The sequence below is a fragment of the Lissotriton helveticus genome, chromosome 1_1, assembly GCF_964261635.1.
Source record: "Lissotriton helveticus chromosome 1_1, aLisHel1.1, whole genome shotgun sequence".
Taxonomy (NCBI): Eukaryota; Metazoa; Chordata; class Amphibia; order Caudata; family Salamandridae; genus Lissotriton; species Lissotriton helveticus.
This window is the reverse complement of record NC_136057.1, coordinates 697,347,045-697,372,165: the sequence shown is the minus strand read 5'-3', so window position 1 is coordinate 697,372,165 and position 25,121 is coordinate 697,347,045. Positions and strand designations below refer to the sequence as shown.

At 43.1% G+C, this 25,121-nt stretch overlaps 1 protein-coding gene across 1 annotated transcript in view; it reads right to left on the bottom strand.

Moving 5' to 3' along the window:
* The window catches only part of CCDC59 (coiled-coil domain containing 59), a 178,758-nt gene that overhangs the window by 76,645 nt on the left and 76,992 nt on the right, over nucleotides 1-25,121 (bottom strand). The window contains exon 3 of the mRNA XM_078674228.1: nucleotides 9,047-9,149. Within this exon, the coding sequence (XP_078530354.1) occupies nucleotides 9,047-9,149 (103 nt within the window). The remainder of the gene's footprint in view (nucleotides 1-9,046; nucleotides 9,150-25,121) is intronic.

The following is a 25,121-nucleotide window of genomic DNA, read 5'->3' as shown; positions in this document are numbered from 1 at the left end:
GTTGTGTGTTCCTTCTAAAGTATGTTCAGAGTCTGAGTTTTTAGATCTCGCCTACGCAGCGCGCATGCGCTACATAGGCAAAAAGTCCTTTAGCTATCGCTACGGCTTTTAAGCCAAAAACGTGCACACGTTCCATTGCCTTCAATAGCAACGCGTGCACGTGTGGCTATTCACTTGCGGGAGCACACGGTGCCATATGGTAGCAATTATCGCTCCTGGCGCTGCTCGCTCTACCAAGTGAAACGCACTCACCCCCTCCTCTCGCCCCTCCCCCTGCTGCCTCCTTTTTTGCGCGAGGAACGCGCTTGTTTTGGGTTGGTATTGGATCATCCATGATCTGGCAAAATTGGAGTTTGGTTTGTTAGATAATGTCACTGTGATGTTCCTGTTTAAGGCGTTGGCATTTGGAATGTCGTGCATGAATCTTGATGTTAATTACTTGAAGAGATTGTGGTTGCGCTCCATGGAAGGCGACTTCCACATTAATAGTATCTAGGTGTTGGTCATCAGTCCGACCCCATTACATTTTACTACTGGCAATCTTTCAAATGGCTGCATGTTCCCCGGGCGACCAGAGACTGGTGCTTTTTTTGCTGAGGGGTGCCCTTTTTCTTCAAGAGGAAAGTATTTGGCCATTATTGTTTGACATATTCAAGGAAGGGCACCTACTCCTCTGAAAGGCATCACGTAGCTGCATTGCATAAGTGTCGCTAATTACGGACTTCAAATTGAGAAAATGAAAGATTACAATATGAAAGCCTGAAAGTACCAGAATACACTGCGATCTCACTGGAGACCAAAACATGATGAATACCATTAAAGGTTCAAGCTGCCTTTTCTGAGCGCATCTACACCATAGTAATTGTGCCAGTCAACTGGTTTTGTTATTTCCATTTATTCAGATAACGCAGATACTTTCTGCGGTTTTCACGCACCACCCCCACTACTTCAAAACACACCTGTAGAGAAATAAATATGACCAGAGATGGATGATGAAAATGATGCTAGTGCTGTATTTCTGCCACTGCACTCTTGTGGCATCGATCTTTGTGCTGGTTCTTTTGGCCCTCGGCCTAGCAGCGTTTGTGTTTTACATTTCCTGGGCTAAAGATAGCTATTCTCCTACGGAAGAATGCAGGGATTGAGATCCGCGAACCACTGTTTGACTCTTTGCTGCTACAAACTTCTGCTGCGGCTGCTAATCACATCCTGCCCTTTCTGACTGCTCCCCAAAGGCCTGGTCTTTGGCCTGTTGCAAGGACGTGATTTAATAAGGCAACGATCGCTCGTCGTTCAAGGAGAGGGTGTTTGCACAACGTATTGTTCTCTTAACAGCTAGATGATTGAGTTGATTCAGTGGCTGTAGCTGGACATTCCGAAAAAGGAGATTTCCTTTTTCTCCAGCGAAGAGACTGCCTCAGTAACCCATTTCAGCCCTCATTGCCAATTGTGCTGAGTGGTCATTTCCCCGCATTTTTGGGTAAATTACTGCCCGCACAAATACAGGTTTTACAGACATTGGAATGACACCCTGTGAGATCACTTTCTTTAACGCTCAAGTTTTCCACTTGTTTAATGTAGTGGAAAATGAGAGATGAAAAGAGCCTGGAACTGGGAGAAAATGCAGTCAATGACCGAATAATTCCAGGTCCCTCTGATTATTCTCTATTCTGGGCCTGCAACTCATAATAGTCGGTAAATGGGGAGGAGAAACTGGCCGCAAATGGTAATAGTGGGTCTTGTGTTATTACCCGGTTGTAACGGTTTAGTGCAGGGTTCTCCAAAGTCGGTCCTGGAGGACCGGATCCATGCCAGAGTTTTAAGATAGTTGCATTAATCTAAATGGGGATATGCTAAAAATCTGGTATGCCGGCCCTACAGGACCGGCTTTGGAGAACCCTCGTTTGATGGAATAGGAAGCAAGACATTTTATGCTTGTTCCACCACACAGGTTGGTCAATAACTCTGGGCTTGATAGGATCGCAGGTACAGCCAAATCTGACCATATTAACCTGCTTTCTGTCATCTTGGATGCCAACAAATCTTAAGAGGGGCAGAAAACAAAGGCGGATATACAGGGCAGTGTTCTAAAATTGTGTGTATGTGCCTGGGCGGCTTTGTGTGGGGGTTCACAGGACGGAAAGCAAAGTGAGAGTGGAATCAGGGCTTTAAGTGGGATGAAAAAACTGGGGGGTCTCTCAAAGGGTTGTGGCCAATGTAATTAAGGGTGTGGCTTAAAAAAACGTACGCTAAAAATCTGTGCTTAGCAAAGTATGACTCCCGACTTGTATTTTGCTGTTTCTGTCATTGCATTCAGATATATGATACAAGTAACATAATACCTACAGCATGTAAGGACTATTGTCTTTGTCAATGGTTGTTAGTTGCCTAAGATAAATAAGCAGCAACTACGACTTGTATATAATATTGAAAAAGCTTCCACTTAAAGCCCTGGTGACACCACGACAATGTCGCTGCTCCTGAGGTTAAAAAAGAGAAGGGAAATCCAGAGAGAAAATGACTCTTTACAGCATTTCCCTTCTCCTGTAACGCTCACCTGGCATGACGTCATGCCGTAACTTCTCCACTAGGGAGAAGTGAGCAGTGTGAGTAGCGCACAGCGACGGGCCTGCTGTCACTGCAGCCCGGAACAAAACAGACCACCTATGCCAGGGCACAAAACAGAGCCCGATAGGGACCCGTTTCGAGGCCCCCTTAAAACAGGCATTGGCATAGCCAATAGGTCTCGCCTTTGGGACCGTATAAGTATTTAGTTATGCATCACATTATCATTGGTACAACAGCATCAACTGTTGCATGGCTAAACACTTATAAGGTTCCAAAGGCGAGACCTATTGGCTATGCCAATGCTTGTTCTAATAGCAAGTGTAATTGCGATGCAGAGATTTCTGTGGCTGTTGAGAAAAGGTTGTTTAAGAATCCTTTCTTTCAGGGGTTTTGTTGTGTCTGTGTGTAGCCCTTTTTTGCTTCTGGAAGCACGTCTGCCCAACCCTCTCTTTGCAGCCCAAAAACAGTGTTATGGGAGCAGCATTATTTGGCGGTCTCTCCCACGTAAGATGATTATAAACGTGAAGCATTAATAGCTCCTGTCACATCGATGCAGAGGGTTTGAGGCACTCTGAAAGTCAATGACTGTATGTGTTGGGATTATTTGAAGGAAGCCTGATTTTGTCTTTCTGTACTGCACTATTTGTAGAGTGCATCAATCAATCAGGGTTCTTGTAAAGCATGACTAGCCAACCGTTATGGAATCAAGGCGCGGGAGAGGGTGGGGGGATCTGCGGTTCAGTAAAAGAAGCAGGTCTTGAGGACCTTCCTGAACTGAGGCAGAGAGTTCCAGGTCTTCGCAGCAAGGTAGGAGAAGGATCTTCCTCCAGCTGTGGTCTAGCAGATCTGTGGGATGGCGGCCAAGGCTAGCTGGGCGGAGTGGAGAAGTCTGGTGGGTGTGTGGTGCAAAGGGCAGGCAGTCTATCAAACTCCAGACCCTGTACTATATGATGAATTGTGATTGGTGCAGACAAACATGTAGCAGACACCGCAGCCTTCATACCATGCACTTAGTGCAGTTGACATGCAGGCAGAAATTAGATGCACCAATGCTTTATCAGTTTCACAGTACACCTAGGTGCATAGGATCAGACATTCAATCAATCAACAGCATTTGTACAGCGCAACATTGTCACCCCTAGGGGTATCTGGGATATTTGTATAATGTGCTTGGTGCAGCTGGCCCTATACGTGTCACATGAGACCCTTCCAAAAGTTCTGGCTGTTTCTTAACCAACAACCACACTTAGAATGTTAAGGTTCATTTTTCTTCCCCTTTAAGCGATAGTCTACCGATCTAGCTGAAATAACGGTCTTGTTTCGATTTCCACTTTCCAACTGATGTCAGAGAAGCACATATCAGAAATACATGTTAAACTTATCCATGCCTTCTTTTACTTTCCTTTGAGTTCTAGACTTTTTATGAGACTCTTAAGTTTAAATCAAGTTATTGTCTTTTTTTTTTTCACCCCCCCTCCCCACCATTATTAAGTTATTGTCTTTTTTATAAACGTTATCTATTTAGAGAGTTTCATGGAGATTCAGAGGTGATCCGGCGTTTTTGGTGTGCATACGTTGATATTTTTGGGAACTGTCCCTTCACATTATGTTGCATGGAGCCGAAAATGGAATATATGATTATACATGTACATAGGTGACTGGAAAGACCAAGCAACCTGTCGGTAGAGTTGTGAGCAAAGATAAATCAAATCATTCCTTCAGGATTGCACATGGAGAGGTACACTTTCAGTCTCCCTCACACCAACCTATGTGTAAACAGTTACTGGTTTTCACAAAAATTTAAGCAGTCAGTGCCAATCACATGCGCAACAAAAACACTCTCCGCATGGTCTACACTTCCTTCCTGTACGCGGACAACCAAAAACCAGTGCCTACAAGCTTAAGCTTCCTATCACTCACTTATTTCTGCTACTCACACACCAAGGTGCAGTAACATAAAACACAGTACAACTCTGCAGATCACACACATCAACAAAAACTTCCATGTCGGCCACTCTTACAACTCACACTCTTCCAACCACGCACAATCATCTGAGTTGCTTGCCAATGCTGTGATTCACCAACTCGCCAGGGGTATGAAGCACATATAAATGCAACTACAATAGTAGTAAGTGCTCTGAATATGTATGAATGGTGCATGTGATGTGGGTGCCAGTGAATGATATGAATTGCACAGTGTAGTGAGACTGCACTGGAAAATGGTGAAGATGTCAATTATTGCACACAAGTCATGGAAGATGTGTCTAATGGCTGTTGAAAAAGTTGTATGAGGGGTTATGAGTGGATATGGGTGACTGGTCGAAAGGCTGTGGTTCGTGCTGTGCATTGCTAGTAATGAGTACTTCCTAGGGTGTTGTAAGGAATTAGGATAGGTGAGATGTGAATGAGTGATGTGGCCAACCTCTGGAAGTGATGCAGTGATTGAGTGGTGCAAATAACTGAGGCAGGTTAAGTTGCAAGTACAATATCCTGATGTGAATAATGTTGGAAAAGTGTCCAGGTCATACTGTGCAACGCTGAGCAACCTGGCGTGGTGGCTCAGGTGAGTATTGCTCCAGAGATCTGCGTTTGACCTTGTTGTCACAGGTTCAAATCCCGGCTGGCCCACTCAGCATTTCATCCTTTCAGTTATTTTGAGTGGGGTACAAAACATCCATTTACTGCGAAGGTGCCCTGAGGGGCAAACATACCCTTTACAAATACATCTAAAGCCATAAGCAACCAGGCAGGTAAACATCATTCAAAGGAAATGAGGTATTGTGCAAAGGTCTGGTTTAGTGTCGGACAAACAGTGAATACAAAACATGGTCACAAAAGTTACCCAAGTTTTAACTTGCTTTAGGGGCAGTTGCACTGGGCAAAAAACTCTTAGGGGCATTTTTAGGGGCACAACATTTTAAAAGAAAAGTGGAAGGATACTTGCCTTTCCTCGGGTGCTGGTAACCAACGCTAGGCTGCTGACAAACATTTTAAAAAAATGTTATTCGGTGAGCGCCCCCAGACTTGTATAGGCTCACTTGCATAGGGTCCTGTATTTTTTGCCGAGACATCAGCTCACGTCCCGTATGGAATTTGACTTGTGTCAAATGTGCTGCTGTTTTATTCACCACAAAGGGATATGCCATTGCTCCATATTTTATCCACAGACCTATATTTCATCATCATAGTGTCGTCCAAGATGGACAAAAGTCTGGCAGCTGCACATCCATTAGTCTCCATAGAGAGAAGAAAGGCAGCCAGGCTTCAGCTGCAGTGACCGCCTGTTGGCACAGACCACAGATGAGCTGGCAGAAAGCTCTGTGGGTAGAGTGAGTGTGGTAAGGGCGAGGTTGTAACTTCTAGGACAGATCCCCATTAACAGAGTGTCCACGTGCTTCTGAGACGTGCCAGTACTCTCCCATTCAATGTACTGCACCTCTACTGAGAAGTGTAGGCACTCTCCCTCTCAAAATTAAGAAGTGCCGGAACTCAGTGCCTGACAGTACCAGACTATTTAAAGCACTGAGTCCTTTACATATGACCCATCCATGCCAAATAATCTGTAATGTTAAATCTTATTCCTTGGCGAAGCCTGAAACATTTCTGGCTTCCAGTAACACTCTGTGCCCAGGCCTGTGTGCACAGCTGAAGAGTTGAAAAGATGCCCCTGGTCATTCAGATCCTCACAGTACGGTCCTAGCGCCTAGCAGAGCAGAGTGCGTCCTCGCCCACCACTTATTAAGTTGTGTTTGGCGGGGGCTCTCAGCTCTTCCTTACCCACTCCCGGACCCGCAATGGCCTTCGTTTGTTGTTGACTGAGAAAGCAGAGTGTTCAGTCCTCACTGCTCAGTGGGAGAAGGCCTCCTACTCTGTGGCGGTTGGCGGAGCTTTCACAAAGTGGAGAAGTGCAATCTGAGGAGGCAGCTGGCGCTTTCATTTTTTTTTGCCTGGCAGTTGCCGAGTAATACACAATATACGCTCCCAGCTGTGAGGAAGATCGAATAGCGGCCGAAGCGGTGGGTGGATGGCACACATGCCATCATGTTACCAAAGGAAAGCGGAAGCTTTAAAAACAAGCATTTGCAATGCAATAGGACTCGCATTTACATGAGACCTATCAATCAATCAATCAATCATAACATTTGTATAGCGCACTACTCACCCGGAGGGGTCTCAAGGCGCTAGGGGGAAGGGGTCCGCTATTGCTCGAACAGCCAGGTCTTGAGTTGTCTCCTGAAGGCGAGATGGTCCTGGATCAGGTGGATGGGGAGGGAGTTCCATGTCATGGCTGCCAGGTAGGAGAAGGATCTTCCTCCGGCGGTGGCTCTTCGGATGCGTGGTACGGCGGCGAGGGCGAGGCTGGTAGACCGTAGCTGGCGGGTGGGCGTATAGAAGGTCAGGCGGTCGTTGAGGTACTTGGGGCCCAGGTCGTGGAGAGACTTGTGTGCGTGGGTGAGGAGCCGGAACGTGATCCTCTTGTTGACGGGGAGCCAGTGCAGGTCTCTCAGGTGGCCGGAGATGTGGCTGCGTCGGGGGACGTCCAGGATGAGTCGGGCGGAGGCGTTCTGGATGCGCTGGAGTCTTTTCTGTAGCTTGGCTGTGGTTCCGGCATACAGGGCGTTTCCGTAGTCCAGTCGGCTGGTGACGAGTGCCTGGGTGACCGTCTTCCTGGTCTCAGGAAGATCGGAAGATCTTGCGAAGCATGCGCAGGGTGTGAAAGCACGATGAGGAGACTGCGTTGACTTGTCTGGTCATCGAGAGAGAGGAGTCCAGGATGAAGCCCAGGTTGCGTGCGTGGTCTGTTGGCTTGGGTGCGGTGCCCAGGGCGGGGGGCCACCAGGAGTCGTCCCAGGCGGAGGGCGATGGTCCCAGGATGAGGACTTCCGTCTTGCCAGAGTTCAGCTTCAGGCGGCTGTTCCTCATCCACTCGGCGACGTCTTTCATCCCTTCGTGTAGGCTGGTTCTGGCGGTGTCGGGGTCTCTGGTGAGGGAGAGGATCAGCTAGGTGTCATCGGCGTAGATGATGCTGAGGTTGTGTTGGCGTGCGATGGCTGCAAGAGGTCTCATGTAGACGTTGAAGAGGGTGGGGCTGAGTGTTGTCCTATTGCATTGCATCACGGACAACGGGGGCAGGGTGGGAAGCATGGACAACGGGAGTCTGGGCAGATGATTTGCTAATAGTTTCAAAGACAATTACTTCCCCTTGAGTCTTAGGGCAGATTATGAGTCTGGCAGGGGCGCAGCAGTAGCGGTCCAGCCGCTGCCGCACCAGATGTTGAACCGCCGTACTACAACTAGGATAGTCAGACCACAATTGCACCGCTGCATATGCCAGAGATCAGAGATCCCTGGCAATGGCGTGGCGGTTTTGGGGCCGCAATATGCTTGGTCGGACCACTGCGGTCGACGATTTGTCTTCTGTTGGAACTTTGATCTTTTATGGGCTCGATTTTATTAAAAGCTTTAGAAATTTATAACTCTGATTGTAACGACTGGATTCTTGTCCTTTTCGTGTCAAAAATTGTATTACATTTTACTCTTTTTCTGAACAGGTGTGGGATTTTTTTGTGTTCTGTTTTCACTTTATTACGGTTTGTGTGCTGCATAAATACTTTATACATTGCCTCCAAGTGACTGCTTTTTCGTCAAGGTACCAGAGGGTTAAGCACAGGTTAATTGATGACTTTTGTGGTTCACCCTAAAAGAGATTGTGGCTGTTGCTTGAACAGGGGTCGAACATCCCATTCACCAACAGTTCAATTTCTCACTCACAGGACTACTTAGATTATTTTATATTTTTCAGCCGAACGGCAGGTGATTGAGTACTAGTTGGTGAGATCCTCTAAGTCCTTGGGGAGGGCTATTAGCAGGCAAAGGATACATCTTGTACAAATCTGGTAAGGAAACTTGATTGAGTGAGGTGTTAATCATGTTAAAAAGGGGCAAGGGGGCGTACCGAAGGTTTTTGGTCTGGAGGATTGTGTTTTCAATTGTATATTGGTGGGCAGCCATCCAGTAGGATGAGAAAGAAAAGTGGCAGTTGAGCTACTTGAACAACATGGAGGTTGCTGGATCTCTTAAGGAGCAGGGACAGTTTAAGTCATGTCATCCTCGTATGATCTACATGTTGCATGTCGTAAACTTTGGAGAAGAGGTTGCGTGTGAATGTGGCGTGAGCAAAGTCTGAAGTGATGAAGAGTGGATTCAAGTTGTGTTGTGTGATGAGGTCTGTGATGTTTGGTGCACAGAGGACTACAATGCTTGTGTTGATGAGCATGGGTTGTCATGTTTGTTCTGTTGATGGAATGTGTGTGCATTTTAGTGGGATGTGGCAGTTTTTGGTATTAGCTATCTGGGTGCAAAATGTATGATATAGTTATGTATATAAATAAGGAATTGCTAAAATAATAACATTGAAAAAATACTAACTGAATCATTTCTAAAACCACAGTACGTTGCTTGACTAATTCATAATCACCTCTTTTTTCTTGGCGCGATCAACTTGTATTCTTTCATACTCTTCTTTTGCTTTAAGATTTGATGTTTTCTTTTTGGACTTTGTTTGCTTTGTAGTGCTGGATCTGGAGAGAGAACAAACAATACATGACCAGTTGTTTTTTTCTAGCAAAGTAACATAGAAACTTAAACTTTTAAATATGCCCAAACCAAAAGACACAGATCATTATGGTTTTGTATTTTGTCATTTTAATTCAATATGTTACAAGGTTTCACAACGGAAGACAAAGTAGAGAAGCCTTGCAGTTTGTTATTGGGCTAGTGGACATACCTTATTCTTATCCCAGGTAGAGTATAGTGACTTGTTTCGGAGGTCAGATTTACTTTAAGTGAATTATAACTACTTTTGGGAAGTCACTAGCAACCACCTGGTTCTACTTAAAGACTTAGAGAGCACTAAACTGTATGAGGCTCACTGACAGAAAGAGCACAAGTAGGTGGGGTGAAGCCCCCCTCTTTTTAAGGCTCTGATAGGAAGAACAATAAGTCACTTATTTGGAAAGAGGGGTTTCTTTTTATATTCCCTAGGAACCTGAAGCCTCACTGAATGCAATTAACCAATCTTCTAATAAGTACATGACAGACTGGTGATACAGGCCATGCCCAGTGTTGGTCTAGAACATGAATATTCACTCACAATTGGTGTTGCTAGTCAAAATATCTGGTAAGGAGTACCACCCCAGGTTTGAGGGAGAGTGGGAGGGGAATAGGATGGAGGTAACACGCTTTGCTGTAAGGGTTCACAGCAGCGCAAAGTGTTGTTGTAAGGATATAGGTTTGCTTCATTAAGAGGAGATGATGCAATGAATTTCAAAAGGATGGTAATTACTGTATGAGGTCCAAATTTGTCACAGATGGATGCCCTAAGAGGGAAAGTCCTCTTTTAAAGACAGGCGGAGTGTATGAGGCGATGGCAGGGGCTGAGAGGTAGAAAGTACGAAACATTGTTATGCTGTGGAAAGGGGATGGGTAAGGGGTAATTTAGGTCATCACCTCCGAGTACCATTAGCCTGCCATGGAATACAAAAGTACCAAGATTGATCACACCAGCTGTACAGTACCCTACCAGGGCATATGCAGCAAGATGACATTAGTTTTGTTGCCTAGAAAATGGGGGGTTACTGGTACCTTGTCCCTCACAGTCACCAAAACGCTCAGTCAAAACCCTTCCTATAGGATAGCTGATGGTATTGTTTATCATTCAACAACAATTTTTACATACATGTTTAACTATTAAGGCACACAACGAAAGAGCATCACATGCTATCTTAAAAGTTACCATACAGAATAACGTAATAAGGGATGTCACTTCCCTAAGTATGAGAAAAAAGAGGCCTGGCAATAAAGCAGCCTAATGTAAGTAGAACTATAAACCTCAACCAGTAAAATAAAATCTCCATCTGCAACCAAAACACCAAAAAATAAGTACACAAACAATATTTCATATTCAAAAGATGAGCCTGTCAGCAGAGAGAAATGTATACACGAACAATTCTATCTGTATTCTGCGGGTGATATTAAGAAGAAGCTGTAAACACTGGTGAATCCAGTGAAGCACCCATTTGATAGCGGTGATCTTTTCTAAGGCTGCCAATTGCCAAATCTTATTTACCACACATCAATCAAAGGAGCTTCAGTAGACTTCTATTTATGGCAAGAAAATGTGATGAGGGTAGCCATACTCAGGTAGGATATCCGCATTCTAGCTGCAGAGGAGAGGATTTATGAACTATTTACAGTGCCACAAATTGACAAAATATAGCGAAAATGTCACTCTGGGAAAAGATCTTTTCAAAGTGTTTGCATGAATTTGGAGTTCCCGCATTTGTGCAGCTTCATTTCTGTGTAGGTTACCCTGCACATCTCCGAGTACAGGAGATTCCATTTAGCATGCTTGGTCAACAAAAATGTGAGATTGAGCCTTGCGAGGGGCAAATGCCTACATGCCAGTGAATTTAAGCAACTTCATCAGTTGTACCATCTGGCCCTCAAATTCTAAAGGTAATTCACCCCAAAAAGCGCTACTGTCGCATTTCACACTGAATCCTAATGAATGTCTGGGGTTGTATTAGTATGGAAAAAATCCTCTGATTTTTTTAGGTCGATACAGAGCAAGCTACATTAAGTATGGTCCAGTTGAAGACCCAAGACTTATGCATATTACACGTGTAAGGGAAAAAGTAAAAGACAGAAAAACCAGACACTGGCATGATAAGAGTTTAGACCTCATCTTAGTTACACCTGTGTGAACTACAATACCACAAAAGACCAAGAAGAGATCAAGGCATGGGTAAATTCAGTACAAATACCACACATGCTGAGTCACCATAAATCCAGGACAGTAAGATATTCAATCTCCTCTGTAAGTGCAGAGTTCAAATTCCCAGCCCATCATGTCGATGGACAATCATCCATTTGAATGAATATCTCAAAAGAAGACATTTTTAAAAAATACAAACAGAATGAAATATGAAATGGGATCAGAGAACAGAAGAGGTTAGGTACATTCAATTATCAACACCGATTTGTGCTTTCCACTTTCCAGAATGGATCCTTGGTCAATGTTCACTGCTTTTCAGGGCAGGAATTGGTGCTTGTAGAAAGACTAAACTTTAAGTCAGTTGGGAGACAATTGTGGTCAGGATCCAGTTCTAGCAAGCCTTCATTGCCTCTTCCAAAGAAAGACAGACCTCACATTAACGCTGAAGAGCGTGCAAAAAGGTAAATCTCAAGCAAAGTGCATATGTCCCTTGAAGAGGAAGCTGTCCTTGGATCAAAAGACTTCTTGTTGATAAGTGTTGATTAGATAACATCTTGCAATATGAATAGGTGAACAAAATGGAAATAGGGTTGGCCAGTGCCTGGCTTTCACAGGCTCTACTCCCTTCCCTGGAGAACTAGTTGGTGGTGAGAGAATCTGGTATAAAGCTCTCCTTTTGTTGCTATTTAGATTCTAATTCATAGTTGCAGTCCAGATGATTTTGAAACACCTTCCAAACATGTAAGAGCTGATTAAACAAGTTTCTCTGAAATGCAGATCACGGTCATTGATTCAACCCCTCAAAACGACACCAAAGTTCATCTTGAATGACGGCCTCTGCTGTGGACTTCATTTTAGGGGGTTCAAACTGAGCCATTACTTAAACACAGATATGAACCTCAGGTCTAGTGCTGAATGTATTTGGTTTTACTATTGCAATAACATTTTTACATTTTTCTGGTCTTGTTGTTTGTTTTCAGAAAGTTTCTGATCTGGAGGATTGGGCCTTTTGTACATTCTTTGATATTTTTAAAATATAAATGTTAAAGTACCCGTCCTGCTTTGGATGAAAGATGCCACATAGGAGGCCTCGAACAAAAGGATCAGAATGGTGAGTAACTAACAGGGCGTTTCCTCACAAAGTACTGCTGTTGAAACTGAAAAGGGCTGGGAGCCTGGAAGAGTACTAACAAGGACCAACATCATCCACAGCAAAGTTCTCACTGAGACTGCAATTTGGCAAACATATGCTGATGCAAAAAGGTGGAGATGCCCTAACACTACAATTGAATTCATCCTAACCATTAGCCAATGTGAAGGGGGCAGGCAATCCAGTCAACCAGCAGGAGCAAATGTATTAAATCGTGACAGGCAGAGCAATAGAAAGAGAGACACATAAGGCGTCCAGCAATAGGGACCAGGATGAGAACAAAGTTAGTAATGTTGTAGAAGTAGGTGGGCATTACAACTTAGCTTCCAGAATCAAACTGGTTATCAATTTCATCTACTGATCATCAAATGGGTGGAGATGCAATAAAGTCAATGGCGCAGGTACCCCCCAGGTTTATGGGAAGTTCATAGTAGATGTTCATGTCATCTCCCTTCAGAACTACCAGAGATGAAACAGGAGTTCACTTGCTGATTTAGCAGGATTCCTCCCATTCCATCCATCCAGTTGATGTTGTCGCCTTACTGGTAATATAACAAAATGTATAAGGTCGGTGCCATTGATCTGTTTAAGACTTTGCTCTGCTTTCTAATCTGCCTTAGAGCAAGAGCTTCTGGAGCAGCAGCTGTAAAGGAGCAATATCAGCAGCCAAGCTCAGTTCAAGTTAGAACTCAGGAGCAGAAGCAAGCAAACTGACAAACATGAAACACGGATTCATATGTTTCTGGGCTCCCAGAAGAGAGAGGATCAACGTAAGTTGATTCACATCACCCCGCCCCCCTAACTCCCAAATACCAAATGTTTGCAGGCAAGAGACTGGCATTCTGAATCATAAAGCATAATCTGTCAAAGTATAAATGAGTCCCTTAGTTAGTAAAGTTTTGCCCAGGCAATAACAGTGTAGGCAGAATTTAATTCTTCCCATTTTGTTACTCTTTAAATCCAAGATTTTACTCATAGCAGTATTGCATAACCATATCTTATACATGCATTTAACCCCACACAAGATCTGGTGATAGCTGATCAACCTCTGAGCAAGTGCTTATAAAAGCAGAGGAATTGGAGTATATGAGACATCTGCATTTATGGCCTACCTTAATGAAGATGTTAAACAAAATTAGGCATTTTTGTTTCACTCGAAAGAAAAAAAAGGACCCTTACCATTTTTACATTTGTCATTTGTTTTTTTCTCCTACTGTTATTTATCGACTCCAGGCATGTCCAATACAAGTGCCAAAGGGAGGGATCACAAATTGCATTGCCATGGTTTAAAGTATACCATTTAGACTTTCACTGGTAATATTTGATTTACTGGTAAGTCCTTATTAATTTGCACTGTGTGTGCCAAGGGCCTGTAAATCAAATGCTACTAGTGGGCTTGCAAAACTGATTGTGCCACCCACACCAGTAGCCATTCAAATGTGTCCTAGACCTGCCACTGCAGTGTCTGTGCGGGCAGTAAAATTGCCATGCTGACCTAGCAAATGCACCCACTTGCCAGTCCCTAACCTTCCGCTTTCTTACATATATGGGACCCCTTAGGTACGACCAAAGTAGCTCCATGGACAGGGTGTAGTGCAAGTGGAAGGTAGGGCATGTGCTGGGGTGCCTTTCGTTTTCACTTTTGAAAGGCTATCTGTCCCATAGGTTAACATGGGAGCTGCCTTGTAACATTTTACAAGTGTAACTTGCCATTGAGACAAGATATAGAAATGGAGTTTAGGCTCTCTGAACCCAGAATTTAATAGCACACTTTTCAGTGAAGGTGGTTTTTAAATTGTGTGTTTGAAAATGGCACATTTAGAAAGTGGGCATTTTCTTGCTTTACCTTTCCGTGTGCCTCTGTCTGTTTGTGTATGCACCGTCTGGTTTGAGAGTGACAGGAGCAGGGGATGTGCATTCAGTCTAGACCCGTGGTACTCATAGTACGGCCTGCGGGCCACCAGCAGACCGGCAGGCCGGCAGGCCTTCATTGGCAGCCCGCGGACCTTGCCTTATCTTGTCTATGTTTCTAGTGAGGCCAGTAGTAAACAAAGAAGATGACCGAAGGAGCATACGTAGTGATTACACATTGAATAGGTATTCACTACGTATGATCCTGCAGACATCTTCTATGTTTACTGCTGGCCTCTGTGACCTCACGGGACCGCCAGAAATCTTCCCAAAAGGCCCTTTAAAAGTCAGCTGTCAGCGCTTTCACAGCTGGCTCTTAAAGGGCGTTTTGAGAAGCTTCCAGATGCAGATAGAGACAGAGACAGACAGAGACAGATAGACAGACCCGAGACAGACGGAGACAGAGGGAGACGGAGACGGAGACAGACGGAGATGGAGACAGAGACGGATAGACAGACAGATAGAGGCAGAGACAGACAAGGAGAGAGAGATAGAGACAGACAGAGAGACAGAGACAGAAGGAGAGATAGATAGAGATTATATATGTGTGTGTGTGAGAAGAAAAAGGGTTGCCCCATGTTGAGCCGCACTCGCAGTGGACATTTCAAATGCAGGGAGAATTCAGCTGCCCCTCCGCGTCTCAGCCATTCCTGACACGTTTCATGTGAAGACTCTTTATCAAAGGTAAGCGGACAACGATATACCAGCATCACGGTTCCAGAATTTTCCCTCTCTTTATTAAGTGTTCCCAATCACTCTTAGGTGACATATCACTAGGCATCATGGGACTGGAAGTCCGTTGCATTACACCACAGTGGGCTGCTGGTAAGATACAAAGTCACAGTTTTAGCAAAACCAGTAGCACAAACCAGGACTCCCCCCAGTTTTCGCCAAATCATTTGAAATGTCCACTGCGAGTGCAGCTCAACATGGGGCAACCCTTTTTCATATATATATATATATATATATATATATATATATATATATATATATATATATATATATATATATATATGCTTTCTTTGCTCAAAGTCTCTAAAGCACGCTCTCAGGACAAAATTCAGGTCACCACACAATCTCCATAGTGCTGTTTATTCACAACGCGTTTCGCCGTACAAACGGCTTGATCACGTGAAGAGTACTGTATTACCATTGGTATTTGTTGAAAGTGTCCATAATCATAGAAAGAGGACTGACGTATTGAGAAACATAAGTACAAACATTATAACAAACATTTCCTTCATACGCGACATGTGATTGCATGTAAAACTATATAAATGTATTACAGTGAATACTGTTAAATGCGGTTATTTAACCCACACCAGACCTTTGTTTGTCACAAAATGTAAATCATTACGTGTTTCTCCAAACTTAGCACAAATGTATAACAAATCATAATTAATCCACTCAATTGCATGGGAAACACTGTGTAAAGGCCAAAGTGTATTATTCTCGAGCATAACCAGCAGCTCTCCATGTTAACGGAGTTATCGTGACCACTCCCATTCTCCCACTAAATGCGTGTGAAACGGAAGGTCTGCTCCCAAACTCATAGTGTCATCGTATCGAAATCATGAACCTCATGGTGGCAAGTGCCCTGAGATATCACTAAGTCCTATATTATAAAGACACATAAAGGTAACGTGTGGGTGAAGGCAAGTGCCTTCATATTCAGTTACCGTCCATCAAGCTACCAAGGTTTCCAGTACAAAGTGCCCAGGTGATGAAGGAGGTAGAGAAGGGGAGAGATCCCGTGAAGTGAAGTGCAGATACAATGGGCCCCCTCTCTTGCTCCTGAAATATAAACAAATATATCATATGATTAAAACCATATTCACAATACTTAAGTCCATTTGTCAGACACAAGGCAAAAAATATACATCTTTAAGGTATGGAAGACTAGCGGAGAGACATGTAAGTTATATAACCATCAATGTATTAGATCTTTAAATGTACGGCTAATTCCTCATCTTGATTCAGGCCCCCAGGGGCCTTGCTCTGAAACTCAATAATGAGTTTAGACTCTCTCTGGCGTAATTTCAACACCCTGTTACCCCCCCCCCCCTTGGGTTCTTTGTTATCTGTTCCAAAACGATAAAACTTAGATCTTTGACATTCGAGAAATGATATTCTCTAAAATGTCGGGCAACAGGGTATTTGGGGTCAAAGTTGGTAATCGCTCTCGTATGTTCCAGAATCCGTTTTTTAGCCATGCATGTAGTGCTGCCAATGTACCATTTGTTGCATGTGCACACAATTGCATATACCACAAAGGTGGAGCTGCAAGTGAGAAAAGACAGGATTTTCTTAGTGACACCATTGTACATGACTTCTTTGCATGACTTGCTATTGGAACAGGCTTTACAATGTCCACAGGGAAAGAAGCCCTCAAGTCCCTCCATTTTAGGAGGATATGTAGTGATGGGTGGTCGCTCATTCAGTGTCGCAGCGGCCAAACTCTGGAACTCCCTGCCTCTCTCTCTGAGAAGCCACAGGGACTACCTCCTGTTCAGGAAAGCGTTAAAGACGCACCTGTTTCCTAAAATTGTTGAGTAAGCGAATAGTGCAACTGCTGAAGTTGAAAGCGCCAGGATGCCCTTGGGGTGACAGGACTGCGCTCTATAAGTACACTAAATAAATAAATAAATAAATGTCACTCTGGACTAACATATCCCTAATGCTCCTCCCACGTCTATATGTGATGCTCGGTCTATTGGGAAGATCCCTCCCAATGATATTGTCCGTTTTAAGTACGTCCCAGTTTTTAGTTATGATTTTTTTAATCACTTTGGAATCCGTATTATAGGTGAGGATGAGCCTAGTAACATCCTCCCCTTCCTCAGTTACATTGGGTTTGTCACAGATAGTTTCAGATCTATCGATCACATTCGCCCTCTCTCTAGCTTTCTTGAGCACCCAGCTGGGATATCCCCTGGTACGGAACCTACTCAAAATGATTTAACTTTCTTCCAGGTAGCCACTCTCATTGCTACAATTGCGCTTTGCCCTCAGCAGCTCCCCAAACGGAATGCTCCATTTGAGATTGTCTGGGTGACTGCTGAGGGCATGCAATATACTATTCCCTGCGGTGGCTTTGCGGAAGAGTTTAGTCTGCACCTTCTCGTTTATGATCTCAATTTTGACATCCAAATATTCTATGTCTGTTCTGCTCTTTGTGCCACTGAGAACTATGTTCAAAGCATTCTGGTTGAGTTTGTCAATAAACCTGTCAGCCTCTTCCATAGTACCTCTCCATACTATGAAGAGGTCGTCGATGTATCTCAGCCACATCGATATCTTTAAGAAATCTTGTTGAAGAGTGGTATCAAGTCGTATGTCTTTTTCCCACTTGCCAAGAAACAAATTGGCAAAGCTGAGTGAAAAACATGAGCCCATAGCCGAGCCACTGACCTGTCTAAAAAGCTCGCCATTAAATAGAAAGATGTTATTTTCCAAGCAATATTTTATCATGCTTAAAATCATGTGTGTGTGTTCTCTGTATTTCATGGGCCTTTCTTTAAGAAATTCCTCACATGCAATCAAACCTTGTTCGTGGTCAATTATGGTGTACAGGCTCTGGACATCCAAGGTTATCAGAACATCACCCACCTCCCACTTCAAGTTTTCAATCTTTTTCAAAAAATCTTTAGTGTCTCTCACATAACTGTCCAGTCCAATCACAAACTCTCTAAGGAAGTGGTCGATGTATTTGGATACTTTCTCAGATACACTCCCTCTTGAGGACACAATAGGTCTCCCTGGAGGCCTAGTGGCGTTTTTGTGTATCTTAGGTAGTAAGTAGAGCACCGGGAGGACAGGATATTCGCATTTAAGATATTTGAATTCTTCCCATGTCAGGATACCCTTGTCCTTCCACTCTACCAGAAAAACCCACAAGACAGTAATGCTGTTCTGGTACCCTGTTATACATTTGTGCTAAGTTTGGAGAAACACGTAATGATTTACATTTTGTGACAAACAAAGGTCTGGTGTGGGTTAAATAACCGCATTTAACAGTATTCAGTGCAATACATTTATTTAGTTTTACATGCAATCACATGTCGCGTATGAAGGAAATGTTTGTTATAATGTTTGTACTTATGTTTCTCAATACGTCAGTCCTCTTTCTATGATTATGGACACTTTCAACAAATACCAATGGTAATACAGTACTCTTAACGTGATCAAGCCGTTTGTACGGCGAAACGCGTTGTGAATAAACAGCACTATGGAGATTGTGTGGTGACCTGAATTTTGTCCTGAGAGCGTGCTTTAGAGACTTTGAGCAAAGAAAGCAGAAATTTGTCGGCTACTCTGCCGGCGTGCACGCCACCTCTCACGGGTCGCATGGGATCCAGAAGGAGTTGGTTGCTTTGTGGATTTAGATTGAGGATCTCGATAAAGACCGGCCATTTTTCCACTACCATCGCTCTGGGAATTAAAGAAGGAGCAGAGGTGCGAGACCAGTGACATCCCGATACAAGGTAAGCGGGAGCCGTGTCTTTCCGTCCTCGGTTGGTAGGGTGGTGACAGGGAACGTAGGTTACTTGTTGCCATCCGGACGCTCCGGGGCAGCGGGGGATATCGTGCATTTCGCGGGATTACCTTGAGGGTAGAACGGTCGATGACACACCAGAAAATACTCAGACGCCAATAAAATACGCATTGTTGTATGTTGACATAACAACGACTTTTTCCCAGAGGAATATTGGCAGGAGGAACCCGGCATTGACATTTAAAGGTTGCCATCAGAACATAGTTTAAAGCTGTTTAACTAAGGTATAAGGTATAAGGGGAGAGGTGTGGCGCCGCGGCCAGGGCGACTGACGCTGGAATCTGGGGACCACGGTTCGATCCCCGGCTCCGGCGGCAGGTTAGCCCAGCACCATGTGACTCTGGGCAATAGCTCGCTTAATCTCCCCGACGGCCCCCCAGCGCCTAGAGACCCTTACGGGTGATTGTGCGCTTTACAAATGTGGACTTTACTTTATAATAATGGAAGAGGACGAAGAGCGTTTGAGAGCTGCCAAAACTCTCTTTGTGAGAAAAACTATTCCGAGCAATGTGACAAAAGAGAGTGAACCAATATCAGCAACCGAACCACTAGAACAAAAATTTAAACAATATGAGAAGTTGAAGAAAACTGAGATTACTAAATGGTGGGAGGCCATATCATTACAACACTATGTGGATCAAAATATGGTACCTAGGGGATTACGTATCTTTACCACACCCACTTATGAAAAACCGAATCCTTTGATGTTGGAGGAGTGGTCGACCAATTCATCCAACAGTTCACGCAGGATGCTCGAAATCCTTATCAAGTATGCTTGGATTGATCGAGAAGAATTGATCACAGATATTAAGATCCTTATGGATGACCTTAAAACAATTATGGAGACTGAAAGTTTGAAGAACAGACTGAAACCTATCCAAGAAAGACTAACCAAACATGAAGAAGATATCAAAGCAAGGAAAGAGAGAAAACTAACCCGAGATTATGCAGATTATGATAGCGGCCGAATTTTAACATTCAGTCACAAATATGATCACTTGTACAGGAATGACAATTCGGACATTGCCACAGTGGAGGAAACAAGAACTCCGGGCACAGAAGACAGTATAACCAGTGGTAGTGAATCTGATGTCTCTACAATAACGGTGGCTCCCACCAAAGGCAAAAAACTAATTACTTTTTTAGACGAGTACCGGACTCTGAGAAGGGGGCGTTTTACAACGAGGGAGACACCGGTACCAAAACCCCGAGGACGAGGGAGAGGAACAAGCGGCAAAGGACGCGGAAGGGGAAACGCAACAACAGGAGGACAAGAATCAGACAGCGATGGCAAAAAAGACAAGGGACGTGGCGCAGTGGGAACCAACAAGGGACGCGCCAACAGGAAAAGATACTAATGGATGATGAAATGGTAAATATGACCATAGTGAATCTGTCCAACAGAGAACTGAACATGAGTGAGAAAAAAACGTTATGCCTAGGCTTGTCATTCTGCCCCTCATACCCTTCGAGATATACGGACAATAGAATCGATTTGTTCAAATACACACGGAAATTAAAACTAAAAAAGTGGCATAAACTTAAAGGGGAAACAACTAAGAATAATTTTGCATCAGAAATTATGAATGTATACAGTTTTAATATTGGAGACAGTGATACACTCAACACGGTAATAGAGTTAGGGACGAAAACCACTAGTGATGAACTGCCATGTAGTACCACTCAGTTGCTCGTGGAACTTGATATATGTACAGACTCAGCTGCTAAAACTCACTTCAAGGAAAAATCCAATTTTGTACCTATTTTACCTCATGATAACATCGATACATTTCATGAGTGTGTCAACCAAAGCCTTAATGAACTCAGAAAATGACAGCAGAAACATAAACACAAAGGAGAATCTAATATGACCTATAAACAAAGACAAACCATTAAATAATTAATGGAGGATGACACGTTGGTCATCCGCCCTGCTGATAAGGGGGGTAATATTGTCCTCATGGACAAAGAAATGTATATTGCAGAGGCCATGAGACAATTGTGTGACAAGAATTTCTACGAATCTATTGAAATGACAGGGTACCAGAACAGCATTACTGTCTTGTGGGTTTTTCTGGTAGAGTGGAAGGACAAGGGTATCCTGACATGGGAAGAATTCAAATATCTTAAATGCGAATATCCTGTCCTCCCGGTGCTCTACTTACTACCTAAGATACACAAAAACGCCACTAGACCCCAGGGAGACCTATTGTGTCCTCAAGAGGGAGTGTATCTGAGAAAGTATCCAAATACATCGACCACTTCCTTAGAGAGTTTGTGATTGGACTGGACAGTTATGTGAGAGACACTAAAGATTTTTTGAAAAAGATTGAAAACTTGAAGTGGGAGGTGGGTGATGTTCTGATAACCTTGGATGTCCAGAGCCTGTACACCATAATTGACCACGAACAAGGTTTGATTGCATGTGAGGAATTTCTTAAAAAAGGCCCATGAAATACAGAGAAAACACACACATGATTTTAAGCATGATAATATATTGCTTGGAAAATAACATCTTTCTATTTAATGGCGAGCTTTTTAGACAGGTTAGTGGCTCGGCTATGGGCTCATGTTTTTCGCCCAGCTTTGCCAATTTGTTTCTTGGCAAGTGGGAAAAAGACATACGACTTGATCCCACTCTTCAACAAGATTTCTTAAAGATATCGATGTGGCTGAGATACATCGACGACCTCTTCATAGTATGGAGAGGTACTATGGAAGAGGCTGACAGGTTTATTGACAAACTCAACCAGAATGCTTTGAACATAGTTCTCAGTGGCACAAAGAGCAGAACAGACATAGAATATTTGGATGTCAAAATTGAGATCATAAACGAGAAGGTGCAGACTAAACTCTTCCGCAAAGCCACCGCAGGGAATAGTATATTGCATGCCCTCAGCAGTCACCCAGACAATCTCAAATGGAGCATTCCATTTGGGGAGCTGCTGAGGGCAAAGCGCAATTGTAGCAATGAGAGTGGCTACCTGGAAGAAAGTGAAATCATTTTGAGTAGGTTCCGTACCAGGGGATATCCCAGCTGGGTGCTCAAGAAAGCTAGAGAGAGGGCGAATGTGATCGATAGATCTGAAACTATCTGTGACAAACCCAATGTAACTGAGGAAGGGGAGGATGTTACTAGGCTCATCCTCACCTATAATACGGATTCCAAAGTGATTAAGAAAATCATAACTAAAAACTGGGACGTACTTAAAACGGACAATATCATTGGGAGGGATCTACCCAATAGACCGAGCATCACATATAGACGTGGGAGGAGCATTAGGGATATGTTAGTCCAGAGTGACATCACTACATATCCTCCTAAAATGGAGGGACTTGAGGGCTTCTTTCCCTGTGGACATTGTAAAGCCTGTTCCAATAGCAAGTCATGCAAAGAAGTCATGTACAATGGTGTCACTAAGAAAATCCTGTCTTTTCTCACTTGCAGCTCCACCTTTGTGGTATATGCAATTGTGTGCACATGCAACAAATGGTACATTGGCAGCACTACATGCATGGCTCAAAAACGGATTCTGGAACATACGAGAGCGATTACCAACTTTGACCCCAAATACCCTGTTGCCCGACATTTTAGAGAATATCATTTCTCGAATGTCAAAGATCTAAGTTTTATCGTTTTGGAACAGATAACAAAGAACCCAAGGGGGGGTAACAGGGTGTTGAAATTACGCCAGAGAGAGTCTAAACTCATTATTGAGTTCCAGAGCAAGGCCCCTGGGGGCCTGAATCAAGATGAGGAATTAGCCGTACATTTAAAGATCTAATACATTGATGGTTATATAACTTACATGTCTCTCCGCTAGTCTTCCATACATTAAAGATGTATATTTTTAGCCTTGTGTCTGACAAATGGACTTAAGTATTGTGAATATGGTTTTAATCATATGATATATTTGTTTACATTTCAGGAGCAAGAGAGGGGGCCCATTGTATCTGCACTTCACTTCACGGGATCTCTCCCCTTCTCTACCTCCTTCATCACCTGGGCACTTTGTACTGGAAACCTTGGTAGCTTGATGGACGGGAACTGAATATGAAGGCACTTGCCATCACCCACACGTTACCTTTATGTATCTTTATAATATAGGACTTAGTGATATCTCAGGGCACTTGCCACCATGAGGTTCATGATTTCGATACGATGACACTATGAGTTTGGGAGCAGACCTTCCGTTTCACACGCATTTAGTGGGAGAATGGGAGTGGTCACGATAACTCCGTTAACATGGAGAGCTGCTGGTTATGCTCGAGAATAATACACTTTGGCCTTTACACAGTGTTTCCCATGCAATTGAGTGGATTAATTATGATTTGTTATACATTTGTGCTAAGTTTGGAGAAACACGTAATGATTTACATTTTGTGACAAACAAAGGTCTGGTGTGGGTTAAATAACCGCATTTAACAGTATTCACTGTAATACATTTATTTAGTTTTACATGCAATCACATGTCGCGTATGAAGGAAATGTTTGTTATAATGTTTGTACTTATGTTTCTCAATACGTCAGTCCTCTTTCTATGATTATGGACACTTTCAACAAATACCAATGGTAATACAGTACTCTTCACGTGATCAAGCCGTTTGTACGGCGAAACGCGTTGTGAATAAACAGCACTATGGAGATTGTGTGGTGACCTGAATTTTGTCCTGAGAGCGTGCTTTAGAGACTTTGAGCAAAGAAAGCAGAAATTTGTCGGCTACTCCGCCGGCGTGCACGCCACCTCTCACGGGTCGCATGGGATCCAGAAGGAGTTGGTTGCTTTGTGGATATATATATATATATATATATATATATATATATATATATATATATTTTTTTTTTCACTGAAAAAACCATAGGTTATAGACCATATATAGTTAGGAATTAGCATTTACAAAACCTTGAAAATTCACTGAAAAAACCATAGGTTATAGACCATATATAGTTAGGAATTAGCATTAAAAAACCTTATTTTACTCACACAAAACCATTGAAATTCCATATATAGTTAGTTGTACTAACTATATATCGCGCACCCGCAATCCACTGCTGATCATGTCACATATTACATCATTCATGACATGGTCAGTGACATCACTGATGACATCACTGATGACATCTCAAATGACATCACTGATGACATCACTGATGACATCTCAAATGACATCACTGATGACATCTCAAATGACATCACTGATGACATCACTAATGACATCACTGATGACATCACTGATGACATCTCAAATGACATCTCAAATGACATCACTGATGACATCTCATTTGACATTACTGATCACATCACTGATGACATCATTCATGTGATAATACGATGAACCTCTTCAGACTCTAATATAACCTTAGATACAATCAGTGTAAACAGACACTCATAGACTGTCACTCATCCATGGAGTTACTCAGACACTTAGTCAGTCATACAAAGAATCAATCACACCTCCATTTCCTCAACTATACAGTTATACACACCTAACTTATTCAAACATATACTAAAACATATTTACTCACTTATACAATCCTGGATACAAGTTCACAATGATCCATACAGCCACTCACACATTCACTGGCTCTTATGCACAGTTATTTATATATGTCAACTCTCACATGTACTGTATTTTACATATGTACTTACTTTAACATGTAGCAGTGAGATATCCATTCACTCACCAATACACTCATGCACACAGTCAACTGCCCATACAGCTGTTTCCACATGCACTTTTGAACCCATACATCTAGTCAATCAACTGCTCACACATCTATGCAGAGAGTCATACACCTCCCAGCCACCCACACACACACTCAGTCTCCCATACAAATGCTTGGGCAACCAATCAATAACCCATATAGTTAATCATATAGCTACTGATCAACACATGCAGCAGTTTACAGAACAACAGACATAATTATGCACAAATTAAGACAGTTTAGTCACTAACCCATGCACTCAGTGAGACACATTTAATCAGTCACTCATACAGTCAGTCATGCCCCTACTAAATCCTTCATCCAGACACTTATACATCCACTCAAGACATATTTTAACTTTACAGAAAAATACAGTCACTGGATGTTGTCATCAGTGATGTCATCAGTGATGTCATTTGAGATGTCATCAGTGATGTCATCAGTGATGTCATTT